At 36.3% G+C, this 26,891-nt stretch overlaps 1 protein-coding gene across 2 annotated transcripts in view; it reads left to right on the top strand.

Moving 5' to 3' along the window:
- Positions 1 to 26,891, top strand: part of LOC150080765 (uncharacterized) — a 207,154-nt gene that overhangs the window by 20,339 nt on the left and 159,924 nt on the right. For both annotated transcript variants that reach the window (XM_090381159.1, XM_090381158.1), the window contains exons 2-4: positions 2,312 to 2,497; positions 6,873 to 6,997; positions 23,887 to 24,107. In XM_090381159.1, the coding sequence (XP_090237285.1) occupies positions 2,312 to 2,497; positions 6,873 to 6,997; positions 23,887 to 24,107 (532 nt within the window). The remainder of the gene's footprint in view (positions 1 to 2,311; positions 2,498 to 6,872; positions 6,998 to 23,886; positions 24,108 to 26,891) is intronic.

Here is a 26,891-nt window from a genome sequence, read left to right as displayed (position 1 = left end):
TCAGTCTTCCAAAACTAAATTCCGTGTGTGTATTGCCCTGTAGACAACTTTGTGTCATGTGACATGACACGGTTCACCAAAGACTTAACCGTTACTGTACAATCACTAAAATAATCTCTAGGGCAGTGGTTCCCAACCTGTGCTCCGTGGAGCCCTAAGGGCTTCGCTTCCGCGAAGCCCCTCGTGAAATGTACGCGGAGACATAACGTATTTATACGTTATTTTATGTTATGTCTTAGTTTAGGCTTACTGTAAAATATAATTTTATTGCATGGACATTGTACAATTGTTTAAATATCTCTTTACTTTACACTCCCTTATTATCTATCCCCTCTATCCCCCTGTAACACTACTCTTAAATACCATTAGCTTGAAAACATAGGGTAACCTAAGGGGCTCCTCCATAGAAATTTATTCTAAAAAGGGCTCCATGGGTCAAAAAGGTTGGGAATTGCTGCTTTAGGGCATTAACATACTAAAGAGTTAATGCATGTTTAAACAAGCAAAGTGGACACTTTTATCACATTCTGTAACAGTTATAATTAACATTTAGGCTGAGCTGCTCCAATTTAACAAAATTAATGATGAAAATCAAAACTAAATATCATCCTGAGGAAAACAAATTCATGCTGATGTAATTCTAATACAGTGGTCCCCAACCTTTTTGTGCATTTGGGTACATTTCAAAGTTTGTAAGAGAATATCAGCCACCGACCACTCATTTAGAGCAAAAAGTAGTACAATTAATGCAGCAAAGAACTCAAAGTATAATAAACCACCAAGTGTAAAAGAAAGCAGCAGCAGCATCGTAATACAGCCCACATTCCATGCACAGTCATGCTCTGGCCTTACAAGCTTACCAGTAACTAAAGGTAAGCAGTATTCCCTCACTTCCTGCATAGTTCATGTCACTTGATACTAGCATCCCACTAGGAAGTAAACCATTGCTTACAAACTCCCTGGCGCCTCCGTAGCCAGGTGGGAAGGAGCAGCAGTGCGTAGCACACGCTTCTTGATTAGACCGGGGTTCGAGCCCGTCACCACCAAATACGAAGGATGCGGAAAGGTCAGGGAATGACCACCGCATATCCTGGAGCAATATGACCTTAGTTGCTAATGCTCCTAAAAACCAAATAACAAACAAACAAACAAACAAACTCTCTGATATGCCTTAGTACATGGATAGCATTGACATACTTAGTTGTTTTTAATCTTACATATGTTCCCTACTCATATTACAGTCCCCATTATATTACAGTACTCTTATTACTACTCATATAAGCCCGTGCCCAACAGATATGGGCTGACCGGGCTAGCCGGGTGGGTAAAGTGCCTGCCTGGCAACCCAAAGGTCTCGGGTTCGATTCCCGCCTCGGGCTTGGATCAAAGTACTGCAAAACACTTTGGGAGTTGCATTATGGCCACAGAAGCCTATGTGCCAACAACTACCAAAAAAAAAAAAAAAAAACCAAATACAGAAGATGCGGAAAGGTCAGGGAATGACCACCGCATATCCCCGGAGCAATATGGCCTTAGTTGCTAATGCTCCTAAAAAACAAGTAACAAAACAAACAAACTACTCATATACTACTCATATTACAGTCCCCCAGGAAGCTGCAGCCACTCAAAAAAGCCTTGGTGGGTGTGGTGGTGCCTGCAGGCACCATTAGGACTACTGTTCTAATAGATGTTTTAAAATTTGGCTCACCTTCTTTGGTGTAAAAAAATATGCCATTCACAAACTTTACCAGCTAGAGCCTTTAATTCAGTATTTTAGTAAAATTTTGTTGCATTTTGATTGGAAGGGTTTGAATCAATTGAATAAGCTAAATGCTGATGGAATCCTTCCTGTTGCTCAGACAGCATGCATGGAGGGAGCTAATTTAAATTGAGGAAGAAGGTTGCACAATGGATGTATGGAAATTTGCCTTAAGCCAATGGGTAGTTTGAATAAATTCAAGGAAAGAACTATACAGATTATTAGAGGTGATGGACAGGTAATGTGGGTAGTGGTGGGTTTTTTTTTTTTTTTTTGCTGATGCTGTATAATATTGCTTTCTCTCTTGCATCATTTGCCACACTATTAATACTAAAATGTAATAGTATAGGACACTTAGGCTACTAATTGCCACAATCAGTAAAGTACATATTAGTTTAAAGTACTGTATTTTATTTATGAAATGAAAGTAATATATAAAATTAGTTTTGCAACTAACCGATAATTTTGCAATTGACAGGTCCATGTGAATTTTGTAAAATCTTAATTTTAAAATTTTATTATCTGTCTGACAGTTATTGTTAATGTTCACAGGTGGAATTTATATGAATATTGATATTACAACATTGCAACTAATTGGACAAGCAATTTTTTGTGATAAAAGTCCTACAAATGATTTGCTCCATAAGTTGGGTGAGAAAAATGGTAAAGTTACTGATCTATTTCTTATGTTGGCAAAAATGGACCATCAAAGGGCAATGACTGTACTGCAACCTTATGGTAAGTTGTACATAAATATTTTAGAAATATATTTTATGCATATTATACCATTTATACTCATAATTAATTTAATGAAAAGAAAGACAAACTCTTTAATAAAATCTACTATCAACAGTCTTCGTATTATGGTATAAAAAAAAATTAGGGAAAAGTTCTTTTAAACCAGGTTGCATTAAGTAATGAAAGGTTGCATCTGATGTTTTTTGTCATTGTAATGACTAGTGTTGTAAATCTCTCTTGAATATTAAAAATTCTCCCTGCAAGTACCTAATCTATGGTAACTTTCTTGTACTTTATTAATAAAGCTTTTTGGTAGAAAAATAATTGTGAAAGCATATGGATATGCCTGTTCTAAACCCCACCCCAACAATTGTTGAGGTGGGTTCTGTAGTCTTACTCGCTGCCACCCTCTCCTTTCTAAGAGAAGGAAGAACCTATAATAAATTAACATACTTCAATAATTCTCAAGTCTGAACAGTTGCTTGATTTGGAGCCTAATCTAAAGAAATTAGGGTAATTCAGAGAAAATCCCCCTACAAAAAAAAAAAATGAATCTTGTATTCGTGACTGCTGAAAAAGTTTCAATTCTTTGCCCTACATTAGAAATATCACTAGCACTGGAGAATGTTTCGTTCACTGCATTCACTAAATCCACTGATTGAATTTAGTGATTGTGGTGAATGGAGCAAGTTATGCTCGTATATTTTTTATTAATTGTTTTTCATGTGTTTTTCATTTGTTTATATTTTGATTGTTTTAGAATTTTCACCAAGTTTGGATTATCTCAGTCCATGAGGCATTGGTATATTGTGTCTGCAGATTGTGTGTCTTCTGTGGCTAGCTTTTAATTCGTACTTGATGGAAAAACTTGAGTTTCTGGTAGCAGAAAACCTTGCAAACCTCACCTGGCACTTAATCATTTTGCCAATGGATACAATTGTTAACCATATTTAGCAGTCACTTGAGCTTGAGCCATGGCCCACCCAAAACATTTTCACTCTTGTACTTGACCACTCAGTTGTGTCATGTCACAGAAAATGTTCTGTTTATACTTCAGCACGACCATCAGGTCAGAGGAGTTTACAGTTAATCATTTTGACAATGAATACAGTCATTAGTTGTATTTAGTAGTCTGCAGCCTTGAACCACAAGTCCACTCAAACACGTGCACTTTCGTGCTAGATTATGTTGAACCTCAAAAATGTTCTGTTATATTCTAACACAACCACTAGGTCAGAAGAATTTACAGTTAATCATTTTGACAATGAATACAAACATTAACCACATTTAGCAATCATGGGCTTGAACCACAGTTCATTCAAATACAGTGCTGTTCAAATGAGAAGTGATTGGGATTGTGTGAACACAAGCAACAAGCCATAGGGGTGGCAAAACTTACTTTAATAATAATGAACTTTTGGCACTAATGAACTTCAGTTATCGAAATCACAATGTATTTCAATAAACAGTTAATAGTTATTGTATTCTTATCATTAGTAAAAGTATTTCTGTCTTTTATAATTAGTAATATATCAGAGGCAAAACTACAAATTCTGGCTTCTCTGATGAAATGCTCAAGCACAGTGTTCAACAATATCATGTACAGTATGGGACTCTGTATTTGGAATTCCAAAATCGAGAGGGTTTGACAAAATCTGTTCCTTCCCCCCCATTTTTTTCCTGTGTTTTTTTTTTCCCTCCCCATGAAATTTTAAACATTGCTATACTTATTCGATAAATGACATTTCATTTTATTTACTAGTAACTACATTCAGTAAATGTGTAAATTACTGAATTTTGTGCTGTCCTACTTGTTCTCCCACCCCCATTTACAACCTTTGACTTCTGGTAGGGCACTGCTGAATTATGATGAATGTTCTTTCCATCATAAATGGAAAGAATCTTACACGCGTATTATGGCTCTGTTTTGCAACCCTCTCCACTCATCGGTAATGGCAAAGTGGTGTTTCTAACTTTTACCATCAAGGAAGGGAAGCTTTCAACTTTTCTTTTATACGTATCACCTCCCATTGAACCATTTAACAAATTTACAAACAGATATGTGACTTTTTAATTCATTTCATTTGGGGCCATTTTATGTACAAAATGTCGACTGCACTTTCCTATGATTGATACTGCATTGTCATGATTACAAAATTTGATCAATGACTCAAGAGAATACCCAGATATTAAATAATAATAAATAAACAAAATTAAAGGGAGGGAATTATCATCAGTGTCATTAATAAATGTTAAAACATTAAAAGATCCAGCACGGATCCCTTTCTGTGGAACTCCAGTCACCACATTAGCACATGAAGAGCAGTGGCCATTTACAACTGCTCTTTATCGCTTACTACTTAACCATCCCTTTATTCATAGTATTAACCTCCCCCAATGTCACATTTCTCCAATTAATACCAAAGGCTTTATTGAAATTTAATTGGACGATGTGAAAATTATTCTTGGCATTCATTTCCTTTGTGACAACCTCATAATACCTAATCAGTAAAAAACAAGCCTTGGCCATCAGGTTGCATATCACTGTAATTTCTTGTAACAGCTGACAAACTGGTTAAAATAGACTTTATTAAAAAAAGAAATAAAATACAATATAAAGATATATACATAAAGCACTAAAACAGAAATAAAAATATTAAAATACAATAAAAGCATTAAAATATAATAAAGGAATAAAATAGTAGCTTTCAGGGCAAGATGTCCCTTGCCCCGAAACTCAAAACTCCTCATGCCTCACATGCACCCAATATAGCCAATGTTCGACAGCCATGCTTTCCTCTTTTCCACAGTTTCCTTAATTTGTAAAGATAGAGTGTAGGATGCAAAGAAAGATTGTAGAATGATTGTTCTTTTCATAAATAGTCATGGCCAGTAGTATAAAGAAAAGCACTGCTCTCTGTGAGAATGGGAAAATAAATTTATTAAAAATGCTAACTGCTCAAAAGATCTTACAATTAAAAACTTTAGAACAAATTCAAAACTTTTACAGTTAACAACAGTATAATTTAGAAGGTGGTCATATGTTTTACCCTATTCCAAGACCCTCAGTGTGGCTAAAATCAAAAACTGAAGTCCTGAGTAAAGACATTTTGTTGTTGTTTGCTCCTGGTGCCCTGTTGTCATTTGCTATCATTTGTTGTCATTCTTTCTTTTTAAATTGAAGCACTAGGACAGTAGCATGTAGCAACCAAGATTAAGTTTTTGTTTAGAACTCTAGTTTTTAATGTTAGCCACGCTGAAGGTCTTAGAAAAGGCTGAAATGTTATAGCCACCTTCTAAATTACATCATTGTTAATGGTAAATAATACATTTTTAATTTATTCTAAACTTCCTAATTGTAAATTCTTTTTTACAATCTGCTTTTTTAAAAGCAGATTTTATTCTTGTAAACAACTGCACTTTGTAAATAATATAATACCCTTTAATGTACATATCAGAAGTGATTGAGCAGCCCTCTACAAAAAAATATTTTTAGTTTCAGCAGGATATCATGAAATTAAATTCATACAGTGCTAATAAGAGTGTCACACCATTTTTTGCAGTTCCCTTAATACTGATTATGGTCACCCAGGTATGATTTCACTGGATTATTTTTCTCTTTATGAATTATTTTGTGACTGCTGTAAGAGAACCATTCTAATATCATTGAAGAGTTGTGGTTCCATATTAAAAGAAAAACTACATCTCCATTTGGATTATTTAGCACACAGTGCTTTTGTGCATGAAAAACACTGTCTCCAGAAAGCCACTGGCATTTATATTCTTTGACTTTTAACCATATTGATTATGCTGGCTTCTATCTATATCTCTGAAAGTTCGACCAAAGCAAAATGTTGAACAGCTACTTAGAGACTATAAACTCACTCGGCATAAAACCTGCATTTTAATGACTAGATATCCATCCTGATGTTGTATATAACAACGCATGAAAATATTTTAAAAAATCACGTGTATTTCAACTGAAAGTATATCTTTAAGGGCTACTCAAAGTATCTGTTTGTGATTCGAGCCCGTCACCACCAAATACGGAGGATGCGGAAAGGTCAGGGAATGACCACCGCATATCCCGGAGCAATATAGCCTTAGTTGCTAATGCTCCTAAAAAAAAAAAAAAATCTGTTTGTGAGCTGAGAAACTGAAAAGTTTATTACTCAGTGCATGAGACCTGATTTATTTGTATTATATTTAAGTATAATAGAAAACAAATAATGAGGCAACTTGCTTTTATTTCAGCAAACTATAAGAGTGTTTTGGTGTTCAATGATTAACTTTCAAATAAATATTAGAATTTTTAATATTCTATTAATTTATCTAACTGTGTGTGTGTTTTTTTTTTTTTTAATCTGCTTTATAGTTGACTCAAAGTATCACATAATGTTGAGAAGTGATGGTGCACATCCATTATTATCATCAAGCTATATTTATAAACCTTCACATGAAAAAGATTTACCTAGACCACCAGGCCTGTCCTCAAAGGAGGTAATACAAAGTTTGCATAGAATTGTATTATAATTAATTGTTATTAATGAATTATAAAGCAAAATTGTTAATTTCTCTAAGCAGTATTATTACTTCACTTATAGTATTTTATTTAATTGAATGTATTAACATGATATTTAATTGAATACATTAAATAAAACTTGAAATTGTATTGATCAATTTTCAGATAAAACAGAAAATCGATCAACAAATACTAATTTAAAACTTTTAAAAATATTTTTTTTAAGTGAGGCAGCATTAAGCAAGGCTTCCCTATATTGTAGTTTGCTATTTATACTTTTGGCTGAGTGAACTTTTTTGGCTGCATTGCATTACCCATTTGTCTATAAAATATTATATAATGGTCGAAGATTTCACAGCCCCTTTTATTGTTCTCTGAGCAATAAACAGCCAACATGTTCACAACAGAATATGGTTCTTTTATGAATTTTCTTTGTATTGTGCTACAAATAAACAGTATTCCTTACATTTATTAAAGGCGCCTCCATAGCCAGGTGGGCAGGAGCGGCAGTGCATAGCACACGCTTCTTGATTAGCCCGGGGTTCAAGCCTGTGACCACCAAATACGGAGATGTGGAAAGGTCAGGGAATGACCACCGCATATCCTCGGAGCAATATGGCCTTAGTTGCTAATGCTCCTAAAAGCCAAATAACATTAACATATGACATTTATTAAATGCAATCACTCTATCTCTTTTGATGCTATTGCCATCTCTTATTCTGGCTGCACTCCCTGTTTATGTAACATGACAATCCATTAATGATTTCAGAAAGAATTTAATAAAGTTACTGAAATCAATAAATGCCAGTTTTAGTATTTTCTTGCTGGTGGTGGTGGAATTCAGGTTTAGTGATATCAGCATGATTCATTGGACCCATTATGCAAGGTGTCAAAACTGCATGGATCTGTTGCAGACTGGTGTGAAATTTGTTTTAGTAGCATTTGTTAAGTTGTTTGATACTGACAGATCACTGTCTGAATGTCACATCCTGAATATTGTTTGTACCAGGTGCATCCCTTCATGCCCAATTGGCACCTCCGTAGCCAGGTGGGAAGGAGCAGCAGTGTGTAGCACATGCTTCTTGATTAGACCGGGGTTCGAGCTCGTCACCACCAAATATGGAGGATGTGGAAAGGTCAGGGAATGACCACCGCATATCCTGGAGCAATATGGCCTTAGTTGCTAATGCGCCTAAAAACCAAATAACAATCATCATGCCTAATTTATCTATCTGATAATGGTTACCTATTGCAGGATAATGCACAATGTCACAAATAAGGCTCATTTGGAAATATTTACAGAAACACAAGGGTAATTTATCCTTTATTGGCCAGCCCAGCTACTCAATCTCAACCTGATTGCACATCCGGAATGAGCTATTTGTGGCATGGATACGTTGCTATGTAATCTTAGTCACCAGTGGATTTCAAGAGCCTTGCACAAGCTAATTTCCATTTGGGATGCTTTTGTTGTGGAGTCTTTCCTCTGATGAATTGAGCCCTGTTCTGGGGCCTAATTGTTGTTAGTTCAGGTTAAAGGAAATTGATACTAAATGAACCATCCTTCTTTAATCACAAGGCCAAATAATGCAACACATCTTCAGTGGAATTGCAAGAGACTGTTAAAATTTGATGATTTGTATGATCAGCATACAAAATTGCAGACACTTTCAATTTAACTCCTAATTTACAACTTTTTCTCAACATTGCTTTGTACTTGTTAATTAAATCATGAGATCTTTCTTTTAATATCATTAATATATCATTATTATTAATATCATTAATAATAAGCTAAATGGAGTGCTGTGGCTCAGGGGAGAACTGAGGGGGGCAGTTGCCCTCTGAATCACAGCCTTTTAAAATGCACTGCTTGCTTGATGTTTGTGGAGCAATCAGGACGGGACATGATATTGCCAAGAGGTATGTCTTTGTGTGTGTGGAATGTAAGGAGTGTGAGGAAATCAATCGATAACTCGGCGTTGTTATGGGCCTATATGAGAGCTTGAGAGACAAGGTGGATGCCCTCGAAGGATCTAAATTGAGGGGTTCATCAAGCTCTCAGCTGCCCACATTAATGCCAGAGCTTGCACTTGATCATCATGCAACACAGCGGCAACCCCCAAGGCAAAATGCACTGGTCCCACAGGAACAAGTAGTTGTTGGTGACTCTATTGTCAGGGAAACAGAGAACATGCTATGTAAAAAGGATAGGTAGAACAGGACCAGGGTATGTCTGCCAGGGGCAAAGGTTGATGATGTTGTAGAGTAGATATCATCTTTTAAGGGCACAAAAGGTGATATGTTGTACACATTGGCACTAATGATATTAAGAGTAGGAGACTGGCAGAATTACTTAAAAAGTACAGGTCACTGTTGAAAAAAAAGCAGTGAATTAGGGTTGAATTTGAAAGTGTCTGCAATTCTGTCCAGACACGATAAGAGGGAGTATATGATGAGAGCCTTGTCGATCAATTTGACCCTGGAAAGATTGTGCAAGGCTCAAGGGGTAGAATTTTTTTCAACCTGGTATGTATTTGTTAACAGGAGAGACTGCTTCTACAAGGATGGGATACACTTAAATAGAAAGAGTGCAAGAATATTTGCTGATGCTCTCGAGGCAGTGATAAGTGGGTCGAAAAACTGCTGCCTTGGGAGGATACAAGAACCAATAGCTTAACAGTAGCCACTAGCAGAGGTGAAAGTGATTCTTGCACTGCTTCTATTAGAATGAGCAGCAGCCTGGAAAATAAGATGCAGGGTATTTCAGACACTTCTGGGAGTCATTGCAGTACAAGGAAACACATGGGTTGTGTTAGGGTAGCTAAGAATTGGAACAAGTCCATGTATACTTGCATGTACACCAATGCTAGGAGTTTGGTAAATAAATTTCATGAATTTGAGGTATTGCTCAGAATATCAAAGGCAGATATTGTTGGGATATCAGAGACGTGGTGTCATTCAGAACTGGAATTTGGGGAGTACAATGTGTACAGGAAGGATAGACAGGATAGGAAGGGAGGAAGGGTTATGCTATTAGTTAAGAAACACATAAAATCCAAGGAAGTAAAGCCAGTCGACAACGCTGGACATTGCAGTGTCGAGTCAGTTTGGTGTGACATAAGCATTGAGAGATAAAAATTGAGAGGAGTGTGTTATAGGCCTAATGACTCTGATGAGTATAAAAAAAACTGTAAGGGAAATAGAGTGAGCCAGTAAATTAGAGAGTCTTATAATGGGGGATTTTAATTATCCAGATATTAACTGGAATTTGTGGGTTGGTCATTCACACTAGCAAGGCTTTTGTGGATTTATTGAGGGAGTAATACTCTTGATCTGATTATCAGTAGTGATTCTTCATGCATTAAGAATCTGCAGATAAAGGAACCACTAGGTGGCAGTGATCACAGTGTGCTGAAGTGGGATTTACTCAAAGAGGTGACTATGGTGGTCTGAGACAGTTTAAATTCTATACAGTGGAACCAACTGATGATGTTACCAACAGCAAATTCAAAATGGGAAGCATTCAAAGAATTTATCTTGGAAGCTACTAGGCTTTACATACCAACAAAGAAATATTGTTCAGGGTTTAGACCTAAACAGATACGGATGTCAGATGAACTAATGAGATGTGGCAGAGAAGAAAAATGCATGGGATACATATAAATTAATGGGTGATATGGAAACGTATGATAGATATAAGCTGGTCTGTAACCAAGTCACAAAGGAGATAAGGCAGATTATGAGAAATCCTTGGCAAAGGATGCAAAGAAAAACAACAAAGAGTTCTTTACCTATGTAAATTCTAGAAGGAAAGGGATGAATCAGATTGGTCCACTGGATATTGATGGTTCAACTGTTGATGATCCTGCTCAGATGGCTAACAAACTAAATGAGTATTTTGCATCTACATTCACCCATGAGGAGTTATTCAGGGACGGGAATGACAGAGGTGAATTAAACTCCGGCAGTGAGCTAGATGATTTTGTAATAACTGAGAAGAAAGTGGAGGAGAAATTGTTGAAGATAAACATAAAAAAGGCACCCGGGGTGGACAGGATCTATCCAGTTATATTAAAGGAGGCAGCAAAGGAAGTAAGTAAACCCTTAGCTATAATTATGAGAGCTTCCTTGGACACAGGGGAGGTTCCCATGGACTAGAGGTGTACAAATGTATCACCAATTCACAAAGGAGGATCAAAGGGCGACACAAGTAATTATAGACCTGTTAGTTTAACTTCTGTTCCAGGAAAATTAATGGAGGCACTGGTTAAAGAAGCACTGCAGGATCATCTAGACAAGACTTCAGTTATAGCTCGGACATAGTATGGTTTTGTTAAGGGGAAGTTTTGCCTGACCAATTTGATTGGATACTATGATGTGGTCACAAAGGAACTGGATGCGGGGAATAACTTTGATATCATATATTTGAATCTTAGAAAGGCTTTTGATACTGTTGCACATGGAAGACTGTTGCACAAATTGGAGCAGTGTGGCATTGGAGGCAAATTGCTGCTATGGATAAAGGGATGGTTGAGTGGGAGAAGACAGAGTGGTAATCAATGGACACTGCTCATCCTGGACTAATGTTACTAGTGGAGTCCCTCAGGGTTCAGTATTGGGTCCATTGTTGTTTTCTGTATTTATAAATGATATTGATGATGGTATATCAATTTTAATGTTCCAAGTTTGCAGACGATACAAAGGTTGGCAGGGTTGTTAAGGATACTAATGACAGTATGCTGCTGCTGCAAGGATCTAGTAAAGTTGAGCAGATGGGCTGAGAGGTGACAAATGAAGTTTAACATTGACAAATGTAAAGTACTACATATGAGAAGCAGCAACCCCAGGGTGACTTATCTACTCTGTGGTACTACACTGATAGTGGTAGAGAACAAAAAGGACCCAGGGGTATATTATGTGCAGACAGATATGAAGTTTTCTGAGCAATGCAGACTGTCTGCAAAAGTAACTCATAATGTCTTGTCCATGATATACAGGAATTTTTCTAGCAGGGATATGGAGGTGATTATCCCCTTGTATACTGTATAGAAGTCTGGAGGCCTCATTTCAAGAAGGATGTAGAGCTCTTGGAACGAGTACAGAGAAGGGCAACAAGATTAGTGAATGGAACTAAGGGTTGCTCTTACAAAGAAGGGCTTAAGTTTTGCAAATTACAGTGTCTGGAGACTAGGCACCTGTGAGGTGAACTAATTGAGGTGTATAAAGCCTTGAATGGTTTGAGCATGCTGAATGCTGATGGAATTCTTCCTCTTGCTCAGAATAATCATCTGAGAGGGCATAAATTCAAATTGACGAAAGACAGATGCAGGATAGATGGGCAGAAGTTTGCCTTTAGCCAGCAGGTGGTTGGTTGGTGGAACAGACTTCCATCCTTTGTTGTGGAAGTTGATAGCCTAAATAAATTTAAGGGTGAGCTGGACAGGTACTTGGAATGAATGGAGGGGTGAAATGGGAGCGAGTTTTTTTTGGGCTGATGCTGCATAAGCTTGCTTTCTTGCATTATATTCCTCTACTAATGCTAATGTGTATAATAATATCACATTTTGTGCTCTTATTCAGTCAGTTTAGGAAGACAAAAACCAAGTTCAGATCTTCTCTTTCTGGTGACCCTTTGGATATGACAGCCAAGTCTTAGACAGTGGGGCCATTGTTATGAACGATGGCCCCCACTGTCTAAGATTTTTGCAGAGGGGCCTGGTCTGCAATAGTTTCTTGATTGAAGTAATAAAAATCAGTTGGTATCTAATAGAATATTCAAACAGAAATCTACAGACAGAAAAATGTTAGGTGGGCTGATGTTTAAAGGTATATTTTACTGGCAAATCATGATTGTATTTTAATATATAATGTGTATATTACCAGTGAAATTTAACTTCTAGTGCAATGTGGACTCCAAACCTCTTGCTTTTTTTTTTTTTTTTTTTTTGGAAAATGTTTTGCAAAAATCTTGCTTTTCTATTAGTTTTCCGAAAAAAAACTCCCACTTACAAAAGCATGATCTGCTTTTTGAAGTAAAAAGCTGGTAACTATGTATTGGTATTAATAAAGGTGTTTACAGAGCAATATGGCTTTAGTTGCTAATGCTCCTAAAAACCAAAACAACAACAACAAAGGTGTTTAAAAATTAAAAAGTTCATTATAGAGGTATTTTTTCAATAAAGGTGAATATGATGTAAGGAAGCATTCTTATTTGGCATTGGCCTTTATTTCTACAAGCATGGGTGGTAATTTACTACAATAGTTAGTAACCCTTGTTACTAACGATGGTTAGTAACAACAGTAAATTCTAAGTGGGAAGCATTCAAGGAATTAATCATGGATGCTACTAAAAGTTTCATACCTATTAAGAAATACTGTCCAGGGTTTAGGCCTAAATGGTTATCAAGCGACTCAGAAGCTTATGGCAGATATAAGCTAGTCTGTAATTAGGTCACAAAGAAGGTTAGGCAGGCGAAGGCAGATTACGAGAAATCCTTGGCTAAAGATGCTAAGAAAAACAGCAAGGATTTCTTTACTTATATAAACTCTAAAAGGAAGGGGATGAATCTGATTGGTTCACTTGGCATCGATGGTTCGACTGTTGATGATCCTGCCCAGATAGCAAACAAACTGAATGAATATTTTGCATCTACATTCACACATAAGGAATTATTAAGGTTTAAAAATGGCAGAAGGTTATCAAATTGTAGCAGGGTACTTAAAGATTTTGTAATAACTGAGAGCAAAGTGGACGAGAAATTGTTGAAGTTAAACATAAGAAAAGCACCTGGGGCGGATGGGATCTATCCAGTTGTATTAAAGGAGGTGGCAAAGCAACTAAGCAAACCCTTAGCCAAAATTATGAGAGCATCCTTGGACTCAGGGGAGGTTCCCACGGACTGGAGATGTGCAAATGTATCCCCAATTCACAAAGGGGGATCGAAGGGTGACACGAGTAATTACAGACCAGTTAGTTTAACTTCTGTTCCGGGTAAAATAATGGAGTCACTGGTTAGAGATACATTGCAGGATCATCTAGACAAGACTGCAGCAATAATTCAGACACAGCATGGGTTTGTGAAGGGAAAGTCTTGTCTGACAAATTTGATTGGTTATTATGATATGGTTACAAAGGAACTGGATGCAAAAAATAATTTTGATATCATATACTTGGATTTCAGGAAAGCTTTTGACACTGTTGCACATAGAAAACTACTGTACAAATTGGAGGAGAATGGTATTAAGGGTAAGTTGCTACAATGGATAAAAGGATGGTTGAATGGGAGAAGACAGAGGGTGGTAATCAATGGGTGCTGCTCTTTGTGGACTATGTTATTAGTGGAGTCCAACAGGGTTCGGTGTTGGGTCCACTGTTGCTTTGTATATTTATCAATGATATTGATGAAAGTATATCAGGATTAATGTCCAGGTTTGCAGATGATACAAAGTTGGCAGGGTTGTTAATGACAGTAATGGCAGTGCGCTACTGCAACAGGATCTAGATAATTTGAGTAGTTGGGCTAAGAAGTGGCAACTGAAGTTTAACCTTGACAAATTCAAAGTATTGGATATGGGTAGAAGTAACCCGAGAGAAAAGTACCAACTGTGTGGTACTACACAGTTGTACCACACAGGTGGTAGAAAATGAAAAAGACCTGGGAGTAATTGTGCAGTCAGATATGAAGTTTTCTGAGCAGTGCAGACAGGCTGCCAGGGCAGGTCATGGGGTTTTGTCAATGATATATAGGAATTTTGCTAACAGGGAAAAGGAGGTGATTGTCCCTCTGTATAAGGCAATGGTCAGGCCACGCCTTGAATACTGCGTACATGTCTGGAGGCCTCATTTTAGGAAGGATGTCGATTTGCTTGAGCGTGTACAGAGAAGGGCAACAAGATTGGTGAGGGGAATGAAGGGATCCTCTTACCAAGAGAGGCTTAAGTTCTGCGAATTGCAGTGGCTGGAGACTAGGCACCTGCGCAGTGATCTGATTGAGGTGTATAAGGCCTTGAATGGATTGAGCATGCCGAATTCTGATGGGATCCTTCCACTTTTTCAGATTACAAACCTAAGGGGGCATAAATTCAAATTAAGAAAAGACAGATGTAGAATAGATGTGCGGAAATTTGCCTTTAGCCAGTGGGTGGTTAATTGCTGGAACAAACTTCCATCTCTCGTTGTGGAAGTTGATAGGTTGAATAAATTTAAGGAGGAACTGGACAGGCATTTGGAGGGAATGGTGTGTTTTTTTTTTTTTTTTTTTTTTGGCTGATGCTGTATAAGCTCATACACTTGCTTTCTTGCATCACATTCTACTACTACTACCCTTTGGCTGAAAAAGAATTTTCTTATAACCGTTCTATAATGATCTTTCCTTGATTTAAGTGTATATCACTTAGTCTGTGCCACTTTCAAAACTAAAAAGATATGCCCATTATTTGAATATACTCAATGCCTTAAACATTTTAATCATGTCAACATATAGATGTCTAGCCTTGAGACTCTGCAATCCAAAAACTGAAATCTGCCCCTACCTCTGTATAAATGTTCCTATTTATCAGTAACTAACCTTGTTGCTCTTTACTGCACCTTTTTTTAGCTGATCCTCATCTTTCCTGAAATTAGGATTCCAAACCTGTATACAATACTCAAGATGTGTAAACAAGGATTTTAATAGTGTAACAAATTACAACTCATCCTGCTATAACTTGCCATCTTACAACGTGCATTTCTAGTTATGTGCATATTAATTTGATCCTTTGTCCACCATTATGTGCACAAAATTCAAAGTTATACACTTAAAACTCACGTGGTACCATTTTACAGCCTTCCTCACTAGCAACCACAGACTGGAACAGTTTTTGGTTGGACGCCTCCATAGCCAGGTAGGCAGGAGCAGCAGTGCGTAGCACACGCTTCTTGATTAGACCGGGGTTCGAGCCCGTGACCACCAAATACGGAGGATGCGGAAAGGTCAGGGAATGACCACCGCATATCCCTGGAGCCATATGGCCTTAGTTGCTAATGCTCCTAAAAACCAAACAACTAGTTTGTGGTTATTCATGAGCACATATTATATATTTTGATTTGTTACATATATTTTGTGTAAAAACTATTGCACAGTTCCTATATATATGTATTCTTACTACCCATACTCACTGTAAATAGTGAATACAAAAAAAAAAAAAAGTTTCAAAAAAATTATAGAACTATTAAAATAAAGTTTTAAATTTTTAGCAAAAATGATTTCTGACATGGATTCAGATATCGAAAGAAGCTGCATGTGCAAAGAAAATTAGATGATCTGGGTGGGGGGGGGCTAGGAAGCAAGCGAGGTAACCAACTTTTTATTCATTCATTCTAAAAAAAAACTCAATACAAGATTTTCCCCCTCCCTTCTTCTTATTCTCCCTTTTTGTTCCTCTGAAAATTTTTTTGTCGTCAGACAATATATATGTTTTTTTTTTTTCAGTAAATGTTTGTTTATTGAAAAAAAAATATGAAGCAATTCATATTTCAATAAACTTTGAGTGTTATTTTTTTACCACTCATAGTGTAAATGTAATGATAAAAGAAAGTTTCAAAATGAGATAAGTATGGATAATATATATATATATATATATATATATATATATATATATCTGATAATTAAAATAAATATGATATTTAAAATAAAAACATCAGCCAGTAGTACGGCAATAATGCAGAGCGAAACGAAACGCAAAATAATATAAAATAAACAAACAGGGAAGGGAAAATAGAGATAATAGGTAGTCGATAATCCCTGTAAAATTTAGTCAATTAAGTCATTAAACCCAATTAATAAAAAATGGAAATTTAAAATAATGCCAATTATAAATAATTTAGCGGTACCCCCCTCGAAGGTACCAGTTCCAAAAAACGTGAAATATCACCAAAAAGGGTTAAAGAATCTACCAAAAACCAAAATATCAAAATGATAGACTGACCATCATGCCCCATATCGACAGAGGACCACGAGGCCAATAATGGTCATGGAATCGCTGCATTTCAATCGTCATACAAATCATCGCAAAGGCAGAAATATCGAAGAACCAAACCACCCTTCCACTCTCCGATAGATCAACCAATGCAGAGGATTTGCATGGCGGTGGTCCTTATGCAGCGAAAAATAAACTATAGAACAGAGAGCACTCTTGATCAGAGCCACACCACTGACATAATGCAAGCTTAACCAGCTTATATAATAGAAAGGAAAAGAATAGATGGCGGCACAGGCGCTGCTTATTTAGCATATCAACCCACTACTACCACTAATTTATATTATGTGAGGTAAAAGTTAGGCAAAAGTAATAAAAATAAATAAGGCTATGTAGCTATCATTAGAGGCCTAATACCTCTGTGCTATAGGCCTAATAACTCTGTGAGTATAATAAGAAACTATACAGGGAAATAGTGGGCGAGTAAATGAGAGAGTCTTATAATGGGGGATTTTAATTTCCCAGATATTGACTGGAATTTGTGGGTTGGTCACTCACACACTAGTAAGGCTTTTATGGATTTATTGGATGATTGTTTTCTACATCAGCATGTTTGTGATGCAACTAGAGGGAGTAATACATTTGATCTGATTATCAGTAGTGATTCTTCATGCATTCAGAATTTGTAGATAAAGGAACAACTAGGTGGCAGTGATCATAGTGTGCTGAAGTGGGATTTACTCAAAGAGGATAACTACCATCAGGGGTAAAGGGAAGGATTTTTTCTTTTGTAAAGGTGACTACGGTGGTCTGAGACAGTATTTAAATTCTGTACGGTGGGACCAACTGATGATGTTACCAACAGCAAATTCAAAATGGGAAGCATTCAAAGAATTTATCTTGGAAGCTACTAGGCTTTACATAACAACTAAGAAATATTGTTCAAGGTTTAGACCTAATTGGATATAAAATGAACTAATCAAACATATGGCAGAGAAATAAAATGCATGGGATACATATAAATTAATGTGTGACATGGAAGCCTATGATAGATATAATCTGGTCTGTAACCAAGTCACAAAGGAGATTAGGCAGGCAAAGGCAGATTATAAGAAATCTTTGGCAAAGGATGCAAAGAGTTCTTTACCTATGTAAACTCAAGAAGGAAAGGGATGAATCAGATTGGTTCAGGCATGAGGAGTTATTCAGGGAGGGTAATGCCAGAAGTGAAGTAAACACTGGCAGTGAGCTAGCTGATTTTTGTAATAACTGAGAGGAAAGTGGAGGAGAAATTGTATTTATAAATGATATTGATGATGGTATATCAAGCTTAACCACTTTTTATCCATTGTAACAACTTGCCATTAATGCCATACTGCTCCAATTTGTACAGTAGTCTTCCATGTGCCACAGTATCAGAAGCTTTCCTAAAATCCAAGTATATGATATCAAAATTATTTTTTGCATCCAGTTCCTTTGTGACCACATCGTAGTATCCAGTCAAATTTGTCACACAAGACTTCCCCTTAACAAACTCATGCTGTGTCTGAACTATAATTGCAGTCTTGTCTAGATTATCCTGCATTACTTTATTAACCAGTGACTCCCTTATTTTCTCTGGAACAGAAGTTAGACTAACAGGTCTGTAATTACTTGTGTCATCCTTTGTGAATTGGTGATATTTCATTAGTAAGATAAGAACCTTTTATTAATAGTAATTTATCAGTTAGACAACTGGATCTCTGCATCTTCCTTCTAAATGGAGTCACTGGTTAAAGAAGCAATGCAGGACCATCTAGACAGAAATTCAGTTATACAGCAGTCAGAGCATGGAGAGTTTGGATTTATTAATGGATAATCTTGATCCGAGAGGACTACTCCCCTTTATAAATCTACATCTTGATTGGATACTATAATGCATTATTAGAGGAATTGGATGCAATAAATAATTTTGACATCATATACTTTGATTTCAGAAAACCTTTTGATACTCTTATGCATTAGACTGCTCTACAGGTTGGAACACTGTGGCATTAGGTGCACATGTTGCTATGGATAAAGGGATGGTCAGATGGAAGAAGATAGTGGGTGGTTATCAATGCTCCAGCAATGAGAGCACAACAATACAAATGGCCCTCAGTCCCCAGCAGCTTTCACTCTCCCTCTTACGGCAGCGAGAGGATCAGAGTGGAGGCAGAGGGTGCTAAGAATCTCTGGGTACGACCAGGCTGCCATGCACGTAAATTGAACTTGGCCTGTTATAACATACAATCACTCATCGGTGAAGACAGGATATTAGAGCTGGAAAAGGAATTAGAAAATGTGAATTGGAATATCATCGGTTTGGCTGAAACAAGAAGAAGAAATGAATCACTTATAAGTTTATCAAGTGGAAATCTGCTGTACACCAATGGAAACAGTGAAAGGAGTGAAGGTGGAGTTGGGTTTCTGGTCCATAAAGATTTTAAAAACAACATTTTGGAATTCAAAAGTACATCACCAAGGGTGTCAAGACTAATACTCAAGATTTCTAAGAGGTACAAGCTAAAGATTATAATGATTTATGCACCAACATCGAGCCATGATGATGAAGAGGTTGAAGAAATGTACACTGAAATTGAGAGTCTTCTAGATGAGCAGAAAACCCACCCCACTATTTTTATGGGGGACTTCAATGCTAAGGTTGGAAAAAGGCAAAACAGCGCAGAAAGAGGAACTATAGGAAATTTTGGAATTGGTGAAAGAAATAAAAGAGGTGAAAGACTTGTGGAATTTGCAGAATCTCAAGAAATGTCAGTAATGAACACTTTTTTTCAAGAAAAGGGTGAACAGAAAGTGGACATGGAAGAGTCCAAATGTATTAACAACTAATGAAATCGACTTCATCCTCACTAACAGAAGATATATTGTGAATGATGTTACCGTCCTGAATAAGGTAAATGTTGGAAGTGATCACAGAATGGTAAGATGTACACTTGATATAGATGTAGGAAGGGAAAGGAAAAAACTGACTCGAGTAAATAAAAGAAAGGTCTTTGAAATAACCGAGGAGGAGAAAAAGCAGTATGTACTGGAACTTAAGAACAAGTTTGAGCTTCTGCAGACTGCTCAGGACCAAGATATCAACGAGGAATATTACAACTTTCTGAAAGTGATAAAGCCCAAGAAACCTATAGGGAAACAGAAATCCAAAGAAGAAAAAATTAGTCAAGAAACACTTGTCATGATGAACCAAAGACGACAAATGAAGAGCAAGAAAAACACTGACAGGGAGAAAATTGAGTATACTGAGTTATGCAAAGCCATTAGAAAGAGACTCAGAGAGGACATAAGAAGATTTAACACAAGAAAAGTAGAACAAGCATTAAGGGAAAACAAAGGATTTAAATCAGCAGCCATGAGCAGGAACACAGAAAGACAAATGATACTGAAACTGAAGAATAGCGACGGTGTACTTATAAACAGCAGAGAAGGCATAATTCAAATAGCAGAAGACTACTATAGAGAATTATACAAGGAGCGAGGGAATGATACCAGCAGTGGGGAAGATGGATTGCAAAGTAGCAACACATACGACATACCCAATATTCTTCCTGATTAGGTAGAACATGCATTGAAGAAAATGAAGAATCGGAAAGCCCCGGGAGAAGATGAAGTTACTGTAGAGTTGTTAAAATTGGGAGGAAGAGACATAACACAAAAACTGGCAAGGCTCTTCACAAAGTGCATTAGAAAAGGTGTGATGCCTAAGCAGTGGAATAATGCAATGATAGTTTTGCTGCATAAGAAAGGAGATAAATCAGAAAATGCAAATTATAGACCAATTAGCTTGTTATCCCATATCTACAAGTTGTTCACAAGGGTCATTACTAACAGATTAGAAAGAATACTTGATGAGAATCAACCGAAAGAGCAAGCTGGCTTTAGGACAGGATTCTCAACTATGGATCACCTTCACGTAATATCACAGCTAATGGAGAAAGCAAATGAATATAAAACACCATTATGCCTGGCATTCGTGGATTATGAGAAGGCATTTGACTCCATACAGCATAAGGCAATGTTTCGGGCACTGGAAAGACAAGGCATAGATACTCCATATATTATGATTTTGAAGAAAATATATGAGAGCACTACATCCTTTATTAGACTAGACAAAGACAGTAGCAAATTTAAAATCGAGAAAGGAGTTCGACAAGGAGACACAATATCTCCGAAGCTGTTTACTGCTGCCCTTGAGCAAGCTTTCAGAAGATTAGACTGGTCGCAGAAAGGAGTCAATGTGAACGGAGAGTACCTAAACCATTTACGATTTGCAGATGACATTGTGGTCATAAGCCACGATCCCAAAGAATTAGAGGAAAATCTTAATCAGTTATGCACAGTTAGTAAGGATTTTGGACTAAAGATGAATATGGCTAAAACAAAAGTAATGATGAACAAGTATGTATGCCACGGAAAGGGAAATAATGATTGAAGGAGCAGTAATTGAAAAGGTGGAGTCATATACTTATCTGGGACAAGTTATTAGCTGTAATAATGATAAATGGCTGGAAGTCAAGAGAAGAATAAATTTGGGATGGATAGCATTCAGGAAATATAGTCACATACTGAAGAGCAATATCCCAGTTTGTCTGAAATGTGAAATAATGAATCAATGTATACTCCCCACCATGACTTATGGAAGTGAAACTTGGGCACTCACCAAAAGAATGGAAGAGAAGCTAAGAACTACACAGCGAAGAATGGAACGAATTATATTGGGAATCAGACTGTTAGATAAGAAGAGAAACACATGGATTAGGCAGCAAACTCAAGTAAAGGACATTCTTATCAAAACTAAAGAACTAAAATGGTCTTGGGCAGGACACATAGCTCGAAGACATGATGACAGATAGACTAAGAAAATAACAGAATGGTACCCAAGAGGAGCTAGAAGAAAACCTGGAAGACAAAGGCGGAGATGGATAGATGAAATTCATGAGTTTTTGAGTAGTAAATGGATGGCCAGTGCTCAAAACAGAAGGAACTGGAAAGTTGCTGGAGAGGCCTTCATCCTGCAGTGGATTAAAAATGGCTGATGATGATGATGATCAATGCTAACTGCTTTTCTTGGGTTAATATTATTAGTGTAGTCTCCAAGTACTCTTCATTGCTGGGCCCATTGTTGTTTTCAGTGTTTATTAATGATATTGATGAAGACCTATCAGGCTTAATGTCTAAGTTTGCATATGATACAAAGGTTAGTGAGGTGGTTAATGCCAATAGAGTATTCTGCTTCAATAAGATCTAGAAAAATTAGACGGATGAGAAGTGGTATTTGAAGTTTGCCATTGACAAATGCAGGGTACTACGTATGGGTAGTAGTAATTCAGGAATTACATACCAACGGGGGGGGGGTATAATTCTGAGGGAACTGGTGAACAAAAAAGATCTGGGATAATTGTGCAATCAGATATTAATTTCCCTGAATAGTTCAGACAGGCTGCCAGGAGAGTTCATGAGATTTTGTCAATGTTAGGCAGAAATAAGGAGATGATTATCCCATTGTATAAGGCAATGATTAGGTCACATCTTATACTGCATATAGGTCTCTGTCTGTAGAGTCATCTTCCAGTGCTGGAAATGATAGCAAGCTGCTTTTGATTTATTATTATTATTAGGAAAGGTCACCACAATGGGATGTACCTTGGAATCATTGATTACTGCCATCTGTAGCAAACAAAAATGATGCATTTTTCAGAGACATCACTACCTCTTTTCTGATTTGTACAATTTCACTAAGAATGTCTGATGATTTTGTTCTTCCATAAAGTTCATGTTCTTCATTATGGGAAACATACTTCTGAATTGTGTGTCTGCACGATTAGCACAACTCAGAAAAGACTATGTTCATATGATAAATGATATGAAAAAACATTCAGCAGATATACAGTGATACTATCATATCAGATTATGTTATTACAATGCAATATCTATTTTTTCACTTCAGTCAGCAGTTTATAACATTGCCTTTTTATGCTTATTTAGTAAAAATATTCGTAGTGGCAAATGATGTAAGAAAGCAAGCTTCTACAGCATCATCATGACAAAAAAAAACCCTTCCAATATCACCTGTCCATCCCTTCTAATAGTTTAGATTTATTCAAACTACCCACTTCCACAGTACCATCAATCAACCAGCTACTGGGTGAAAGTACATTTCTATATAACTATCCTGCAACCATCTTTCCTTAATTTAAATTTATGCCTCCTCATGTATGTTGTCTGAGCACGAGGCAAGATGCCAGCTGCATTTAGCTTACTTAATCTATTCAAAGCCTTAAACATCTCAATCAGATTACTTCACAGGTACCTAATTTCCAGATGCTGCAATTTACAGATCTGAAGCCTTCCTTAGTAAGAGTACCCTTATGTTCCTCTCACTAATCTCATTGAGCAGCATTCTGAACAGTATGAAAGTATGTAGGATTCCTTAAAAAATATTTCTTGCATTTGTGTGGTCTAGCACATGTGATGCCCAGTTTTCAGGAGTATGTTATATAGGGGAATTTCACACAAATGGTGGCTACAATGCAGAATGTCTATAGCTATATAAATTGCTAACTTTGCTACCTTAATAAATTATTATTATTTTATTAATAATTTAATTACTTTAATAAATTATTTTTTTTTTGTTAACTATTTTCTGATCTAACACCTAAGCTCCATTTTAAATTATTGCAAGTTATTTGTAGGATCAGTATCATCCTCCTCCATTTACTTAACAGAAATAAACATAATTCACTAATATTGTTGGAACATTTCCACATATGCATTATTATATATTTTGAACAGTTATGATCCATATTTATACTACCTAAGAATATAGCAAGCAATTTATTTATTCTTCAATGTACTGTATGTCTAGAAAACTGAAAGTCGTTCCAAGCAGCTTGGCCCAAAGGTAAAATCTCCAAAGCCAAGTGGATATGAAGTCACTCACTCTGCTTTAAATCTATCTAAATTTCAAACAGATTCTGTAAACATCAATCAAACTGCAACTACTGCTACAGTGCAAACTAAAATGGGATCACTTGCACAGTCAGAGTTGGGTGATACAAGAAGAAAATATTCTTCCCCATCATTTAAGTAAGTATTCTTTTCCTTTGAAAATAAGAATTAGTAAGCAGTAAAATATGAAAATACCTCTGCTACTTTAACACTTCTAATAAGTGTGCTTATCACATTTCTAAACAAAAAAAATAAAGTAACTTAAAAATTAAAATATTTGTTAAAATTACCTAAGTGTAAATTTTATATTTTTTCAGTATGGCATTCAATTTCATTCTGCATTTAGTTATAGATATGGTTAAGAAAAAAAAAAATTCCTTATGGTTCCATTCAGAGCTTTGACAGCCTTGATTTCTCTCAATCCACGTTAGAAGTGAAATATGTTGAAAATTATTTTTTTGGGGGACAAGATTACTGTTGCTAAAGATATCCAATATGCAAAGTGTGCTATTTTAAACTCTCTCTCTCTCTCTCTCTCTCTCTCTCTCTCTCTCTCTCTCTCTCTCTCTCTCTAAAAAAATCAAACAATGAGCTACTCTTGCAGACAGTCTGCAAGAGTAGCTCATGGCATCTGGTCAATGCTTTACAGGAATCTTTCTAGCAGGGATAAGGAGGTGATTATCCCCTTGTGTAAGGCAATGGTCAGGCCACACCTTGAGTACTGTATACAGATCTGGAGGTCTCATTTTAAGAAGGATGTAGAGCTGTTGGAACGAGTACAGAGAAGGGCAGCAAGATTAGTGAATGGAACAAAGGGGTGCTCTTACAAAGAAAGGCTTAAGTTTTGCAGATTACAGTGTTTGGAGACTAGGGTTTGAGCATGCTCAATGCTGATGGGATTCTTCCTCTTGCTCAGAATAATCATCTGAGAGGGCATAAATTCAAATTGAGGAAAGACAGTTGTAGGATAGATGTGCGGAAATTTGCCTTTAGCCAGCAGGTAGTTGATTGGTGGAACAGACTTTGATGTACCTCTTTTCAGTAACTTTTGATTTGGAGAAAGTAATGTAAAAAATTATAAAACTGATTTAAAAAATTAGAAATTAGACACACACACATACATACATGCACGTGCATTCTACTGTTATTGTCAGTAATTATGTCAGGCATAGATAAGTAGACAGGATGATTGCCTTTAAGGACTCAATCTTAAAGTTTTTGTATGGAATTTTTTTACTTTTTTTTATCCCTTACTATCTCACCATCATAATATTGTTGATGACAAAGAGTTTCTCTGTCTTTTTGCAAAAACAGTTTTTCTCCATCTTTTTCTTTTCAGAAAAAAATAGTAAAACTAAATTAAAGTTGGAATTTTTTTTTTTTTAATTTTGTGAATTTTTGATTATTTTCGTTAACAAATTGGCTGTCAGATGTGCTATAATAGTCTACATTCCAAAATAGAAACATGTCATTGTGCAGTCATTTCATTTCACTTTTTTAAATTATGTAGTGCAAAGCTAGTTAAAAATTGCATTCAGTATGATATCAAAAAAAATGCAACGTAAAATTTCAGAAGACGTATATGCAAGATTTTCCATGTTTCTGTAAAAGCTGAAAAAGGTAACGTGTTTGCCTTGCTTACTTATATACCTTGCTTGCTTATATGCAGATGGATTTTCAATTTCAAGCAGTGGGAAATTTGACTCGATCAGACATTTACAAACAAATAAACATGAAGACAGTGTTCCATGCATAGGCGGAAATGCAAAAATAGATGTTGCATTTCATTACAATGATGTCACGTGTGCTGAATGTTTATTTGTATCTTTTGTCAAAGAACAATCTTCCTCTGAGTTGTGCTGATCATGCAGGCACATTGTTCAGAAATGTTTCCTGATGGTGAAATAGCAAAATCATATGGTTGTGGCAGAACAAAAACAGGCAGTGTTAGTTAAATTTCATGGATAGGGAAAGAAGATTTAGTGCTCACTCTGAAAAGTGGGCCATTTTTTATTACTACAGGCAACAGTAATCAAGATGATCCGTACTATATCCCATTGTGGTGGTTTTTTATAATAATAATAATAAAAAAAATTCATAAAATTGAAAGCAGCTTACCCTTAATCCCATCATTGGACTGTGACTCTACAGGGTATAACATTGGCTATCTGAACAGCCTGAAAGCATGTGGGATTCCTTCATAAAACTCTCTGGCACTTAGTGCTAATAATGCACTGTTATGTTAGGCCTAAAAACTGGAGTAGTAAAGATATTGAAGGATAGTAAAAGAGGAGATTGAGCACTTGATTGAGTAAAAGAGAAGATTGAGCACTTTTCTGATGAAACTTTGATAATACGCTGCCCTTATATTATTAATTTGTGTGCAGAAAAGGGAGCTGCATTCCTTTCTCTGAAAGTGGACAAATACTTGGAAATTTACTACTTCTAGAAATAAGTGCTGAAAGGAAAGATATATTTAAGTTATATCAACGAATGCATGCCACTGAATTAAAAAAAATTTTGAAACGTGTGTACACATTGGCTGTCTTTCATTAAACTTGTAACTAGACTGGTGGAATAGTGGCAACCTTTGAGAGGTCTGTTTTAAAGAAAAGGTTAGAAGTTGTGAGAAAAGCATTATGAGCACTTTTAAGAATTACCAAATTGAACAGTACAACAACATGTAACTAGTGAATGGCACTGACTCATGTTGAAACTCAGTTCGTGACACAAAAGAAGTTTTGAAAGAAGACAAATTGATAAACTCAACAAAAAAAAAAAAAAAAAAAAAAAAAAAAACCTTCTGAAATGCAAACTTCTGGTGAAGGCAAGCCTAAACAGGCCAAGCAAGTTGATAATTCTAAGTTATCTTCACTGGTGCAAAGTCTGTTCATGTTTCTCTCTTTTGGCATAAATAAAGTA

Source organism: Mastigoproctus giganteus, chromosome 9, assembly GCF_048544385.1.
Source record: "Mastigoproctus giganteus isolate SK-2022 chromosome 9, ASM4854438v1, whole genome shotgun sequence".
NCBI classification, from domain to species: Eukaryota; Metazoa; Arthropoda; class Arachnida; order Uropygi; family Thelyphonidae; genus Mastigoproctus; species Mastigoproctus giganteus.
Note: the sequence above shows the minus strand (reverse complement) of the source record. Positions and strands in the feature narration are given on the sequence as shown.